The sequence below is a fragment of the Myotis nattereri genome (genome assembly GCF_964212035.1).
Source record: "Myotis nattereri genome assembly, chromosome: 1".
In the NCBI taxonomy this organism is placed as follows: domain Eukaryota; kingdom Metazoa; phylum Chordata; class Mammalia; order Chiroptera; family Vespertilionidae; genus Myotis; species Myotis nattereri.
The window spans coordinates 135,053,456-135,070,212 of NC_138075.1; the positions used below are offsets into that span (position 1 = coordinate 135,053,456).

Below are 16,757 nucleotides of genomic sequence, written 5' to 3' on the forward strand. Positions count from 1 at the left end.
AAAATGACAAGTATTGCATATTTCCACATTTCCACTCATATGAAATATCCAGAGATAGAAAATAAATTAGAGGTTACAGGAGCTGGAGGAAGGGAAAATGTGGAGTTACTGTTTAATGGCTACAGTTTCTATTTGTGGTGATGAAAACATTTTGGAAATACATATTGGTGTGGTTGCATAACATTGTGAATGTAATGAATGCCACTGAATTGTACATTTTAAAGACAATTAAAATGGCAAATTTTATGTTATTTTACTACAGTTCTCAAAATTAATAACTAATTAAATAAATCAATATAACTTTTAAAAATTAAATTATATACATTGAAAGAATTATATGGTTTGTGAATTATAATTCAATAAGGCTTTTAAAACACAAGGTGAGCAAAAGTAGGTTTACAGTTGTTCATATGAAGATAATACAATAATTAATAAATAATAATACAAGGTTAAACTGTGTGTTGTGTACTCAGAGATATAAACCTACTTTTGCCCGCCCCTGTATATATAAAATAAAATAAACATTTACCTCAAAGTCATGTTTACTATATTCAACATAGATGAGTTTTTGTTTTAGTCTTTTTTATTATCTTCATTGCCCATTTACAATAATTACAGATACCTACTATAAACACTTCCATGTTTTTAATTAACACTCAAAAATTTTTGTTAGTCAGTAATTCATGAAGTGAATTCCTTTGGATGTATACATATGCTCACTATATTTAAATTGGGAATTCCCACCAGAACTGCCCTAATTCCGCACTGACATATCTCTTAAACCCACTCAGAATTCCACTTACGAAGTTTCTGCACATATCGGGTAAAGCATGGGGTTTAATAATAATGTAAGTGAATGCATAAGTTATGGGTGGAAAACAGATGTGATCCATGCAGGTTTTCCTTTCCTCGACTCTAAACGTCTAAGTCAATTCCTTGCTGATTCCTAGGGGTGGTTAGATTCTTTGAAACCTCAGCTCTTTCCGAACCATCTGCCTACCCACAAATAATACCGGTTAAACGTAGCATTTTTTAGTCTAATGCAGACTTACCATTGCACCATAACAGAACTAGCAGAAACACATCACACTCAGTTTGTTTTCCTCATATAAGGATTCATCATTTGAAGTAAAAGTGATTATGTTTGAAAACCAAACTTACAAAATTGAGGAAGATAAAAAAATTATATCACAGAACTTGAAATCGTAAATGTATGGAGTTGACACCTGAAATTCATTTAATGATAGTATTTATGGGTGATGAGTAATATTTTACCTCACAAAGAAAAGGTATTAAGAATTAATCCTAACAATTTAGAGGTTTCCAATATTGGGAGACATCTTTTTATCTAGAAAAAATAAAAGTTTGAGATTGCTAATAAAGATAATTTGTAGTAAGAAGAATTAACCTTTGTTCCTCCTCCACTATTCATACTGTGACCTTTTCCTCTTTATTACAATTCCACATCCTTCCCCTTAAGTATCACACTTCTTTCTTTGTAGTCATCCAATCCCCAAAGGGTGGTGACCTACAGTTTTTTTTTCTCTCATTTTAATAGAAAATTGCTTAAGACAAAATCCCTCCAGAAGAAAATTAGATTCAATAGCTGAATTAACAGGGCTGGAAAATTGATCAATTTACCTGCCTTCAGCCTGCTAATCTTGGTGTCATCCGGGGTCGCAGCAGTCCAAAGCCAAATATAATCACCTCATATTAAGACTTTCTGTGTTGCTGTGCCTCACTTCTACCCAGCCAGCTGCCAAGCCTGTCCCTCATCCTGGTTGCATGCCCAGCCTTTGCACCATCTGCCTGTCTGGTCCTATGGTTTGGGTTTCCTCCTATTCCCTTTTCATGCCTGATTTCAGCCAAGATTAATTTTTATGAACTGCTGGTATCGGTGGCTATCCCCTCTTTACCTACTTCCTAATTTTTATTCTGGTTTGATTCTCCCCACCCCCATGTTAATATCTATCTCCTGTACCAGCTTTTGCTTTGACACTTTGATACATTTCAAAACTGCCCTTCATTTCCTACCAAGTCTCAACTTTGAAAGCAACCCTGCTCATGCCCCAACTCAACCATTTCCTGAGTTTACCACTCTGAGAATTTAACATTGATTATTCTTGGAGGAAGAACAGGCCAGGAATCCACGCCACTTGTTTGATTTGATTGGAGCAATCATAACTATTCCATTAGTGACACTCCTTGCCTCATCGTTTAAGGGTATTCTATGATTTCCCCCCCCCCCCCAAAATGTAATCCACAAAAAGGCTGCTATTGCTCTCTTCATCAATAACCAAAATATAGACACAGTGAGGGTGAACTGGTGAGGTTATTGAATATTTAAGCCAATGGTATAGACACAGTGGTGGTCAGGAAGCTTGAAAGACACTGAATCCACAGGGAGAATGTTTCACCAGCCAAACACAATTACCCCGGTTATGTGGCCAGGCTCACTCTTTTCAGAAGAGGACTATGTGGTTGGTTTGGTGGATAAAATAAGAGGTCATACCTGTGACAACTTATTTTCAAAAAGCATAACAGCGAGAGCTTCCTCTTTACTCTCTTTTCTTTTAGGATTTAAAGGTATATTACTGGCAAATTTATCGTCATTATACTTCAATTAGTTAAAAGTATTCATGAACATATTTTTCCTCAGGACACCGGCAATCATTCTGGAATTGGTCTTTCATTGTCCATTATGTGTATGTGTGCATGTATGTTTGTGTGCATGACTGTGAACCTTCCTCTGTCTTTAGTAGGGTGTATGTGCATATCTGGTTATATATTTTTCTGTTCCTGTGATGAGCATTTTTTCTTTATCAGCAACTATTGCAGGCTAATGGTCTTCTGATAAGCTTATTGACTCTTAAGTAACTAAAGTATAAAAAGAAAATGACTGCTTAGGATCCCAGTATATCTAAGTCAATTATGCGGATTAGACCAATGTGTGAGATTACCAAGGACATGTCTATTTGTGATTCATAAAAGGAAAATTAACATAAAGAACTCTTCAAAACACTCATATTTAACTTTCCTGTTTAAAATATTAAAGACTATGATGACATAAATCTTTAAGACATACACTGTTGTGGAGAATAATCCTCAGACTGTGAGGACTTGGCACCTTTAAAGTCTCAGGGACTTCAAGATGGCCTTTTCTTATAACCAGTTCAGCTTTATATTATACTAGAGGGCCAGTGCATGAATTCGTGCATGGGTGGGGTCCCTAGGCCTGGCCGGTGATCAGGGCCAATCGGGCTGTCTCACCCAGTCCCGACTGGGACCAGGTCAATCAGGGCCAGGCCAATCAGGGTCTGCCAGCCAGGGGGTGGAGAAGTGGGGGAGGGACCGCAGGAGGTTGGCCGGCCGGCCGGGGGCAGGGACCTGGCAAGGGGAGGGACCAGGGGAGGTTGGCCAGACACGGGAGGTTAGCTGTGGGAGCGCACTGACCACCAGAGGGCAGCTACTGCATTGAGTGTCTTCCCCCTGGTGGTCAGTGCACATCATAGCGACTGGTCAACCAGTCGTTCTGGTCATTCTGGTCGTTCAGTTGTAATGGTCGCTTAGGCTTTTATATATATAGATTGTTCTTTTAAATATTTTTCCTCATATTATTTGAGTAATATTTTAAAAAATTAATTTTAAAAATCAACTTATGCCATATTTTGTCTTTGCCTGGGTTTATTTGGATCTAAATAGTCAAAGGATAAATATCACTTGCTTTCAAAAATGTGGTTGCTTTGGTGTTGGGTTAAAAAGTCTTTACTTATAGTGATACTAGAGGCCCAGTGCACGAATTCGTGCATGGGTGGGGTCCAGCTGGCCTGGCCCCAATCAATGGATCAGGGCCAGGCCTGTCATGAGGAGGAGACAGCGGAAGGTTGGCCAGCTGGGGAAGGGGCTGCCCCTGATTGGGGGGGGGGGGCCTGATTGGGGGTAGGGCCAGCTATGGGGAGGTGCTGTGGGTGGTGGGCCAGCCGGCCCTGCCCCCAAATGGGGCCTTGGGAGGTTGGCAGGCCAGTCCCACCCCTGATTGGTGTGGCAGGGGCCAATTGGGGATGGAGCTGGCTGGGGGGAGGGCCCATGGGCCAATTGGGGTGCTGGGGGCTGGTCAGGGGTGGGGCCACTGTGGGAAGGGGCTGTAGGTGGTGGGCCAGCCGGCCCCACCCCCGAATGAAGTTGGGGGATCAATCGGGGGCCAGCAGCCTGAGGGAGGGGCAATGGGTGTTTGACTGGCTGGCCCTGCCCCTGATTGGAATGGAGGGGCCAATCAGGGGTGGGACTGGCTGGGGGGAACAGCCTCAGGCCAATCAGGGTGGTGGGGGCCCATTGGGGGTGGGGCTGGCTGGGGGGAGGGGCTGCAGGAGGTTGACGGCCTATTGGGGTGGGGGGTGCAATCAAGGATGGGACTGGCCACGGGAGGGGGAGGGTCTGATGGCTGATTGGGGTGGGGTGGGCCAATCAGGGGCGAGGCTGGCCGGGTGAAGGGCCACCGCGGGGGAGCAGGTTGGCAGGCCACCCTCCCTTGATCAGGGTGGGAGAGGTTGATCAGGGGCGGGGCGGCTGTGAGGAGATGCCGTGGGAGGTTGGCCAGCCGGCCTCACCCCCTGATTGGGCTGGTTCACTGGCCGCAGTGGGCGTCATAGCAACCGGTCATTCTGGTCATTAACGGTGTTCCAGTCACTGGCTTTTTATACATATAGATATATAGATATTCATAAAAATAAGTATGCTGACTGGACAGTGTGTCTCGCAAAGATTTCTACCAGATTTTTACCTAAATATTTACTGTGGTACATTTCAATACTTATTCTTTTCTTTTTCTCTTTTTGCAACCCTGTGTGCTTTAAGGAAAACTAAAGGAAGTGTTAATTGTGCATTTGTTAATCCAGTGTATGGGAGTTGGAGCAACCCAGAGAAATCAGAGGTAAGAGATAGTGGTGAACTGTATTGTTTCAGAAGCAGAAACACACACATACACGGTGTTGTTTGAACATGTTTTACTAAGAGGAGCTATTTCATTTGAGCGTGGAAAGGAGTCTCAGTCTCCCTAAATGTGTTATGAGAATTTTCCATTCCAGGACAGTTTCAATCTGCTTGTAAAATCAGTTCACTGTTAAATGGCTTTGTGGTCACTGTTCATACTCGGAGAACTGACAAATCTGGAAAATATCTGTTTCACCCACAGAATGTTAGTCAGCGACTCACAGTAACTACTCATATTCGACTACTTCAAATATGACTGTTCTTCATATTTTATTGCCAAAGACAAAAGGGAGGATGGCTTTCTGTGTTCTCTTATGTAGGTGCAGACAATGAGGGCCTTGACCTGAAAGCTCAGAAGATAAAGAGAGAAATAGTGCATTACATCTTTCTTGGCCCCTTTTAGGGCTGCTCCTTACTTGCATAAGAAGTAGGCTAGAGAGAAAATGGCAAGTAAAATCTTTCTCATCCTTTTCTTAAGTGGGTAATATGAGCCTTCTTTAGGGTATAAAATGGGATTCGCCACCACACGTAGCTTTCTCTCTCTGAAAGCTTCCTCACATCTGATTTTAGAGATGTTATATAAAATTTAATCTCCTGTCAAAGTGAGCATATAAAAGTTTTAATTTTCCTCCATTATTATTTCTTTTTATGAAAATAGGTCATGAACAGTTTATTACTGTTCTTGAAAGCAGTGGCAAAGGTATCAGGTCAGGTGGTTTCTGGTAATTTTGAGGCTTGGTTGGTGAGGCTGAAGTCTAACACAACCTGTGACATTTTTTGTTTTCGTCAATGATGATGTCATCCACACTGTTAGTATTGTTTTGTAGGATTGAAAACAAGGAGTAAGACATTTCCCAGAGCACTGAGAGGATTAATTTGGGTGGTCTGTCAAGTCAATCAAGACGTCAAGTAAACGTGGAATGTATTCCTACTTAATGGGTCATAAATAAATAATTGCATGTTAAAGAAACCAAATGTATCTTTTTGACAAAGTAGGAAGGTATACTCTAAACATATATACTCACTTTAACATCTGGTAGCTCAATTTTGAAAATAAAATGGATTTTAATGAACACTGCCTTTATAATTGTTCAAAGTGTGTGCATACATGTTTGGGACCATATATATACAGATGATATAGATAGATATAGATATAGATATAGACATAGACATAGATATAGATATAGATATATAAATATATAGATATATAGATATATAGATATTCATTTTTACTAAAGAAAAGAAATTGTAATCTTTTTATCTTTAGCTTAGCTTCACTTTTAGTACCTGGAGGATAAAATTATATAAGAATTAAAATGTAGTGTTTTAAATATCAATATTTCATCAACTTAAAATAATTAACTGTATGCTGGGAAGGTGTTATGCATCCTTTACTTCGTACTGAGAAGGTGGCTTCTCTGGTGCACAGGAAGAGGTCCATTTCAAAGACCCACCTTTCAACATGCTTTAAAACTGCTCTCTACTATGTGTACCTATGGCAGGACAATTGATGACTCTAGCAAACCTGGGAAGCAGTTCCTTTTTATTTTATTTTCTAATAAAAGACATTCCCCTTTCACATTCCTTTTTCCTTCTATTACAAATGGCTAGAGAAAAAATCCCGTAATTGCTCTTGACCTCTGTTGCTATTTTGATTTCTATTGTTTCAGAAACAAATGCCTTTGTATTAATTAAACTGTGCTTCTTCACTGACATTATAACAGAGAAATAGATTTCTCCAAAATACTCTTCCAAGCACTCAGCGAAAATCATCATATTCTGATAGAGAAATTGAGATAATTGTATAATGAACCAGTATGCACCCTCCAGCCAAATTCAACAATTATCAACCCATGGTCATTCTTGATTCACTTTTACTGCCACCCATTTCCTCCACCCACCAGAGTGGTGGCGGCGTTTTTTGGATTTTATTTTCTTTGGAGCAGTTTTAGATCCACAGCAAAATTGAGCATGCAGTACAGGGAGCTCCACGTATTCCCTGCCCCGACACATGCACAGTCTCCTCCATTGGCCACGTCCCGCACCAGAGTGCTCCAGAGTTAACAATTGATGGGCCTACATTGACTTATCATTACCACACAGAGGCTATAGCTTACAGTAAGGTTCATTTTTGGTGTCAACCAGAATGTTTTCAAGCAAATTCCAAATGTCATTTCATTTCACCTATAAAGACTCAGTTGCACATTTAAGGGATCTAACCACAGTATCTCACCGAAACATTTAACAATGTTCCTTGAAACCATCAAATATTCATTCAGTGTTCAATGTCCCCCAATTGTCTCATAGATCATTAGGGGCATTTATATTTGTTGTTACTGTTTCTATATTTTTTTTAAAAAATCAGGATCAATAGAAGATAATATGCATCCACATTGTTAGACATGTCTCTTAATTCTCTCTTCATCTCTAGGTTCCATTTTCTCAGTCTTATATTTTTCTTGCAATTTATCTTTTAAAGAAATCAAGTTGTTTGTCCTATACAATGTCCCAAATTTTAGATTTTCTAATACACTCTGAAAAATACAATTCTCCCAAATAAAAGCTATTGGTGTTTCTTTTATTGTTTTGTTTAACATCTATACTAAATACAGCAGACTTAGAAAACCAGCACCATAAAGAGTAGCAGTCAAGATACTGACAACTGCATACCCCCACCCCACCAGAGGTGAGGAGGCGGCAGTGGCTCCCATGCACAGAAGACAGGCACGCACTGTGACTAGGCTGGTGCCAGAGGTGCAGGCAGTGTAGCCTGGGAGAGAGTGCTGGGGAATTGGGGATGTTCCACTTATTCCTCCAGGGGGAAATCATTAAAAACTTGCTGTATTCTTCGTGATCTGGAAAGAAGTCTATTATTTTAATGCCTAAAATCCTATTCTTTTCAATGTGTTTTTCTTTAGGGTTCTATATACTCCTTCTCAAATCCGTTATATGGCACGACATCAGGAAGCCTGCAGACCGTACCTCATCATCTCAAATAGTACCGTCAAGATCAAGTATCATCTAGTATGTGTAGTATATAGAAAATTCCAATCTGTCAAATGTGATAGAAACTCATCTTATGCAATAGTAAAAAATAAAAGGGATTCAGAATACTACTGTAATTATTACCTTTAAGAATAAATATCCTCACTGAATATATTAAATGGTTTCATGGAATTTGAATCAGAACCTTATCATCATTGTATATCTGAATATTTTAATAAAAAGTTCTATTTAAGTTTCTTGTTTTTCTTTGATTTTATCACCATTATTTCTTAAAATAATGAAACAAATTGTTTCAGGTCCTGAATAATAGAAGTTTTAAAATGCTTATTTAGATTCCATAGAGCTTAGAAACAAAGGTGAACTATCTCAGAATACAAACTAGCAGGAAGGGAAAATCATAGTAATCCTACTCAATGCAACTATGAGTAAAATTTATTTCTGACTTTGGGAAAAAATGTTATAAAGTATTGTCCTAAACTTGACTTTATTTGAATATTCACTTAACACATCTTAATATATAGCAAATCATTATGTTATATATTTTAAACTGATACAATGTTATATGTTAATTATATCTCAGTAAGACTAGAAAATATAATTCTTCACTATAAAATAATTTGAATTATTGAAGGCTAAGAAATTTGAAAATATTGATAAAAATGAATGATTTTCTAGGGAAATGGCAGTTATAAAAATTGATTTGAGATATGACAAAACATGGAGAAGTCAAAAAACATTGATGGCTTCAAAGAAAATTAGTTCAAATCTTATAGAAATAAATTTCTATGCTATTTGAACTGTTCTAAACCATCATGCCCTTTTCAATTATAATGCATGTATTATACTGTTAATAAAACTAAAATATGAATGTAACAAAGAAAAAATAGAATTTTGACTAATTTTTCTTATAAAAATTGATTCAAAAATCCCAGATTAAATTTTACCAACTCCCAGGCAAGCTGAGTTCTCTCTGATGGGAATTTACATCTTAAGCAAAGATACATGAGAATGGAAGATGGTTGGACTGAAGGCAAGAGAACCTGGAAATGCCTAGAAAGATGGCAACCCTACTCCTGTTACTACAATGTTCAAGGCAACTCTCCATTCGAAGTGTTCACACATTCTGGAGGTTCTGATTTTTCTTTTCTTTCTTCTTTTTTTTTTTTTAATGTTGTGAGCTCCCTAGTATCTTTCCAATATATCCTTTTGTTTTCCCTAAGTAGGTCAGGATCAAATTCTAGCAACCAAAGAAAGCCAACTGAAGCATAAATTGGGGTAAGCCTTAGTCAGCTGGTGCTGCAATAATAAAAATATTTTAGACTTGTGGCTTAAACAAGAGAAATTTATTTCTTACAGTCTGGAGCTGTGAAGTCCAGGATCAAGATGCCAGCAATGTAAGTTCCAATCGGAAGCCTCGTCTCTTGGTGAATAGGCCAACTCACTGTGTGCTCACAGAACCTCTTCTTCCCTACGTGCAGGGAAAGAGCTGGGGAAGGAAGTTCTTATCTGGTGTTTCTTTAGAGAAGGGCATTAATCCCATACTGTACTCCCTCCATGACTTCATCTAAACCAAATTACTTTCTAAATGCCCCATTTCCAAATACTATCACATTATGGTTAGGACTTCAATCTGTGAATTTTGAAGAATACAAACATTTCAGCCCTTAACAGTGCTATTCTACGGGACCTGAAATGGTTTCTTTTGACATTACTAATTCATAGACAACAATGGGTATGAGAATATATTAAGGCTGAGAATATAATAGAAAAAGAATGCAAAATTCAAGTCCTAATTTAGACAATGACCTGTGATTGTAGACCAAGAATGGGTTAGGAAATTTATTCATTCAGGCGGTTAATAATTTCTTTACTCTTTTTTAACAGGTGCATTTTGCATATTGTCCATTACTGGGGACTAATTATATTAATTAAAAGTTAAGTTCTTTTTTAAAAAATTGATTTCAGAGAGGAAGGGAGAAGGAGAGAGAGATAGAAACATCAACGTTTATTGGTTTCAGAAATGAAAGGAGAGATAGAGAAACATCAATGAGAGAGAATCATTGATACACTGCCTCCTGCACACCCACTTCTGGGGATCGAGCCTATAACCCAGGCATGTGCTTTTGACTAGAATTTAACACAGGAACCTTTAGTAAGCAGGCTGATATTCTATCCACTGACCCAAACTGGCTAGGGTGAAAGTTAAGTTCTTAAAAAATCATTAAATTAGTATAAAAATATCATTATTTTGAGAGCCAAGATGGGGATGAAGGGCAAAGGCCTGTACTCGCCACCTGCCACAACCACATCAACATTACAACTAAAATACAGAACAACCATCATTCAGAACCACCTGAAAGCTAGCTGAATGGAAGCCCTACAAGCAGAGAAGTAAAAAAGAAAGTACACAGAGACTGATAGGAGTGGTGGACACATTGAATGTGCTTGACTTACACCCACATGTGCTGCTTTTTTAATCTGGAGGGAGATCTCCTCTGTGGAGGCCACTCCTGAGGAGCAAAGGGTCCCAGCTATACACCAGACTCCCAGCCCAGTGTTCCAGAGCTGGAAAGAGAAATTCCCCAAACTACAGGCTATAAAACCCAGCAGGGATTGTGGCTGAGTGACACGGAGGCTGCTGGAGACTCAGGTGTACCTCTTAAAGGGCCAACACACAAACTGAACTTACAAGGCCCCACTCCCTCTGAGCTCCAGTGTCAGGATGAGGCTCTGGGGGACTTAGACACATATGAGGAGAAACTGGATTGTCTGACATTGGGGCAGGAACTTGGGGGCATCTTTCTCTCAGATGGAGGTGCTTGCAGGGGTCATTGTTCCTATGCTGGGACCTCCCCCATTGGTCACAGGACTTACTGGAAGCCATATATGTTTGCTCTGCCCTAGTGATTCACTGAGACCTGGCCCCATCCAATTTGCAGCCCCACTTAATCTGTTTGCAGTGGCTATTGCATATGAATAGCCTGCCCTTGCTCAGGCTTCAGACTTTGCTAAAATCTCTCAAACAAGCTTCAGCTGGGTCAGCATGCTCCAAAACTAACAATAAAAGGCCCAAGACCCAAGACCCTGTACCAGCACCAGCCTGCGTTGCTTCAAAGGTGGGCCTCGACTGGGCACGTCCAAGCCCAATATAAATAGCTCCTGCAGGGTGGCCCCAGGCAGTGTTTGACTTTGCACTTCCCTGGAAGCCCTAGAGCCACTGCATGCAGTGGACAGTTTCAGACCATAGCAGACTACAACTCTACACATCTATAAGCAACACACTCAAGGGGAAGACTCAGCAAGCACCAAAGCGCCACTGAAGCAAGTCCTGGTCCATATGGGTGTTTCCTACACATCAGCTCTCCCACTGTAGCCACGGGTCCTCAAAGCCAATTGTCCTGGAGGTTAATTCCTCCTAGTAATGCCAACAGCAATCAAGGCTCAGCTAAAGACTATGTATAGTACACAGCCCACACTGGAATGCACATAGAGTGCCCAGCTCAGGTGATTGGGGAGGCTGAGCCACTGGACCCTATAGCACCTCTACTAATTCCAAGAGAAATAGAAGCTCTACCTTATACATAGAAACAAATACAAGGAAGCAGCCAAAATGGGGAGACAAAGAAACATTTCATAAATGAAAGAAATGGAAGCAAGCAAAGTTTTGGAAATAGAGTTAAAAATCATAGTTATAAGGTTACTCAAGGATATTCATGAGACTTTCAAGGATCTTAGTGAGAAAATCAAAGACATGAGAATTAAGCATACACTAACTGAAATAAAGAATAATTTACAGGGATTCAACAGTAGAGTAGAGGAGTCTGAGAATCAAATCAAAATGTGTAATATGAGGAAGCACAAAACACCCAATCAGAAGAGCAAAAAGAAAAAAGAATCCAAACATATGAATATAGTGTAAGGAGCCTCTGAGACAACTTCACGCGTACCAACAGTTGCCTTATCAGGGTGCCAGAGGAGAAGAGAGAAAGCAAGATATTAAAAACCTATTTGAAGAGATAATGACAGACAACTTCCTTTACCTGGTGAAAGAAATAGACTTACATTTCCAGAAAGCACAGAGAGTCTCAAACAAGAAGAACCCAAAGAGGACCACACCAAGACACATAATAATTAAAATGCCAAGGGCTAAAAACAAAGAGAGAATCTTTTTTAAAAATATATATTTTTTTTATTGATTTTTTACAGAGAGGAAGGGAGAGGGATACAGAGTTAGAAACATCGATGGGAGAGAAACATCAATCAGCTACCTCCTGCACACCTCCCACTGGGGATGTGCCCACAACCAAGGTACATGTCCTTGACCGGAATCGAACCTGGGACCCTTCAGTCCGCAGGCCGAGGCTCTATCCACTGAGCCAAACCTGTTAGGGCCAAAGAGAGAATCTTAAAAGCAGCAAGAGAAAAGAAGTTAGTTGCCTACAAGGGAGTACCCATATGACTGTCAGCTGATTTCTCAACAGAAACTATGCAGGCCAGAAGGGAGTGGCAAGAAATATTCAAAGTGAGGAATAGCAAAGACCTACTCTATCCAGCAAAGCTATCATTTAGAATTGAAGGTCAGATAAAGAGCTTCACAAACAAGAAAAAGCTAAAGGAGCTCATCACCACAAAACCAGTATTACATGAAGTGCTGAAGGGTGAAGAAGAAGAAGAAGAAGAAGAAGAAGAAGAAGAAGAAGAAGAAGAAGAAGAAGAAGAAGAAGAAGAAATTAAAAATATGAACAATAAAATGGCAACCAATACATATCTATCAACAATTGAATCTAAAAATAAAAATAAAGAAGAAATCTAATGAACAAAATAAACTGGTGAATAAAATAGTCAGAGGTATGGAAGCATGGAACAGAGTGGTGAATCTCAGAAGAGAGCAAGGGATGGTGGGAAGATAGTAACCAAAGATCTTACCTATGGACACAGACAGTAGGGTGGTGAAGGCCTGGGTCAGTTTGGGAACCGGGTGGAGGGGGGCAATGGGGGGAAAAGGGGACATCTGTAATATTCTCAATAAAGATTTTAATAATATATATCATTTAAATAGATTTTTATAAAGCATTCTGGCATGTATGAGAACAGACTGTTAGAGCAGGATGGATAAAAGCAACATTCATTAGAAACTTTTAATAATATAAACTCATAAAAGGTTAATTAACACTGAGTTTGTAAAGTTATTAAAAATGTTTTTAAAATGAAGCATGAAGAATCACAATAAATATTTATTTGCCAAAATTTCACAGATTTATTTAATAGAATAAAATTTCACTTAATTTTGCCAAGTTGTGTTTGTTCCCTACAGACAATTCCACTTAATTTTGACTGGCCTAGTGCACATTCTGTGATGAAGATTTGGAGATATGTTATTCCTCAGAAATCAATTTACAGTACTTTAATTTTGTTTCAGGTGCAAATATGCAAGGTTTTGAACTGTATTAGACTTGGAAACTAAGTAAAATAAAAGTCTCAATATTATTCATTATTAATATGCACAGTTTTCAAGAAATTAAGGTTATTTAATGTCAAATTAAAGCAGACTTTTGATAGGACTTGACATTATGGTCATATTAATTTCATGAATGATAATCATTTATGTCAGTATCCCATGAATTCATAGTAATTTTCCAGGTGCAGTTGCAGGAAATGTATCCTTTTAAATGACATTAATCCTGAGTAGGTAGGTAAGTAGCACAATCAAGCCTATGTATAATTATATTCTATGTCTACACACAGGTATCACATTATAGGAGAGAAAGGAAATGTCCTTATGTCTTGACAATGTGCAATTCAATAGAGAGCTTGGTAGTGATGGTGCAAACAAACTATTGATACAAGTTGAGGACTCTCAAGAACAACATAGCAGTAGATACAGATGTAGATACAGATAGGTATAGGTATAGATGTAGATGTGGATATAGATGTACGTGTAGGTTGGTAAATAGATAGATAGGTCGATGATAGGTTCAGAAAGAGGGAAAAAGATCATGTCCTTCTGGTTTGGGTCAAATCTTGAAATTGAAGCCCAAATCCTTTCTTTGGCTATCCTCTCTTCAGTCTTTCCAAATTGAATTAAGAGAGCTTCACCATGGCCACTTCTCCATATCTGCCCAGGTGAGCCAAGACAGGAAGTGATAGAATTCTTAGGTTGCCTCCTCTATGTTTGCACAGTTCTAGCGTGTAAGGAGCTCTGCTGCTCAAGAAGGACCCATTGGGACTGGCTAGTGATGGAACTTTTCCCTACAGGTAAAGAACATGAAGCGTGGATGGAGAACCTTAAGAGCAATTTCTCGTAAGATTTTTTTCCTTTTTAATCTAAAATTGGCTATTTTACATTCTTAATAATGTGCCTATTAGATAATGGAGCCCATTTTTAATAAACGTGTACAAATCTTCCTACAAAATGAATCCCCTGGAAATTTTTAATTAGAAAAAGACCTTGGGAATTCACTTTCTAAGGATATTGGATCAAGTACACCATACTCAGATTTTTGTATTATAAAATGAAATAAAATACTTAACATTTTCATTTAAAATTATAAATGCTAGCAGGAGAAAGGCATGCAAAGTAGCCAGTGCCCTACGGATGGAGACAAGGCAAATCAGGCATGCGTCAAGTAGGATTTTCATGATTTCTGAAAATGAATTTCAAGATTCTCAAGAGCACTAGACATTTTGCTCTTAATGGACACCTATTTGGCAGATAACCCGTTTGCAGTTCCCTGAAGCATTTGCATTTCTCCACACTTAAGGGGTTTGCCAGATATAAATATGAAAATAAGCAATTTCTAATTCCAAGGACTGCCAATTCAGCCCTTGGTATTATACATTTCAATGCTGGATCATTTACTATTGCCACAGAAATTAAAACCAATTCTTGAAATTGAATTACTCATTTGCTGTGCCTTATGTTAACTGCAGAACCACCTACCAGACTAAAAATGCATGTTCAAACAATAGAGCATATCTTTCCCAGGAAAGCCTTCCACAGAATGATTATGTCTATCTGCTATCACAGAAAAAGCTTCAACAATAGGCACATATCACTTCTGTACAATCCAGCTCCAGTCCTTCTAGGATGGATGCATAATAGATACTATTGTGACTGTTCCAAACATTCTTGTTCCTCTTCGTCACTTCGTATCACACCATGACAATGAGCATGTTGCTGCTTTTGAAAAGCTTTGATCTACTGCAGCATCTAGAGGCAGAACTGAAAATAAAGTAAGGGAGATGGAAAGAAATTTCAGAAAACCAGCTCAGTCACTGCTCATTCCCATGCAGAGCATAAAACCATCACCAACCCCAAAATTAGAATGAATGTAGCTCAATTAACGCAGGAAAAATGGTCAGCATTTGATATGTTTCTATCAATTTTATTACAGCAACAACGATAATTTGGAAGTTAGAGGAAATCTTATATTAGGATTAGAAGCTCAACTTTTTAATGTTTTATTGGAACTGAATGTGTTTTATGACAACTAAAAATATAACCATTGTCTTTTCCCTATGTGTTTTGGATCCAAAATATCATTGTAAGAATGAAGTAAAAAGTATAAGAAACAAATAAACAGTATTCTTTCTTCCCCTTTAAAGTCCCTGTTATTGCCTGGGGTTCTTCATACTGTGTGTAGATTTTCAATGGTGTATTTGAAACATGATGCCCTGGAAGGTGATGGTATAATGCAAGGTGATTGTTTTTGCTACCATAGTAAGGAATGGAAAGTAGAATACCTGAGCTATTGCTTGCTATTTAAAACAAAATGCTCATAAGCTTTCACTTCCATGTTTGATAGTGCTAAGAGTATCTATAGTAGTAGAGCAAAATATTGTCCACTAGATTCTTTACCATATTAATCATAGTTATTTTATATTTGAACTAGAGGCCCATTTGCAGGAAGACTCCTGCAAGAATAGGGCTTCGCTTGAGTCTCTACCATTCCTACCCCACCCTTCTCTGCCATTCCTACCCCGCCGTCTCTGCCACTTCTCTCCTACCCTCCTCTGCTGCTCCCACCCCGCCCCTCTCTGCTGCTTCTCTCCCGCCCCTCTCTGCTACCTCGGCTCCATTGCTTGGCTTTCTTCTACGGGGTCTTCAGTCTTCTCTCCCAACCAGTATATGCAAATTAGCCGCCATCTTTGTTGATGGTTCATTTGCATATCGCTCTGACTAGCCAATGGTGGTCGTAGTGAAGGTATGGTCAATTTGCATCTTTGTCTATCATTAGATAGGATTTGTACAGAGATAGAAGATAATGGAGGCAGGAAATAAGAATAGAAACATAAGTCAAGGCATATTAATAAAGGACAGTGGGTCCTGATAAGAAGTTTGGATTCTAGCCTATTGACCAGAAAATACATAGTGGTTATTTTAGCAAGGAAGTGGCAAGACCACACATTTTTATTATTAGTTTAGGAAAATAGCTATGCTTTCAATGTGATAGATTGTTTCTGGATAAGGAATAAGTGATGGCAGTGAGGCCAATGTAAAGGCTTCCATAGGGATGAAACAGTTATTTGATTTGGACTAGAAATATAGCTGCATGGGTAGAAAGACTTTGAGAACCACTGTTATGGTATAATTGGCAGTGTCTTGACTATTAGGCTACAGTGGGTTAGGGAAGAGGAGGAATCTAAAAAGATACTAGCTTTCTGGCTTAAGAAAATAAGCAGATATTGATAGAATTAACTAAAGTAGGGGTGCAAGACAAAGACACTGATCTGGCAAGAAAAATAATGAGTTTAGATTTAAA

General features: G+C 38.8%; 1 protein-coding gene across 1 annotated transcript in view; it reads left to right on the plus strand.

The window, feature by feature from the left end:
* The window catches only part of MALRD1 (MAM and LDL receptor class A domain containing 1), a gene marked incomplete at both ends in the record, with an annotated part of 616,248 nt that extends 608,260 nt beyond the window's left edge, over window positions 1-7,988 (plus strand). The window contains 2 exons of the mRNA XM_081103892.1: window positions 4,855-4,930; window positions 7,908-7,988. Of these exons, the coding sequence (XP_080960018.1) occupies window positions 4,855-4,930; window positions 7,908-7,988 (157 nt within the window). The remainder of the gene's footprint in view (window positions 1-4,854; window positions 4,931-7,907) is intronic.
* Between the last annotated feature and the right edge of the window lie 8,769 nt (window positions 7,989-16,757).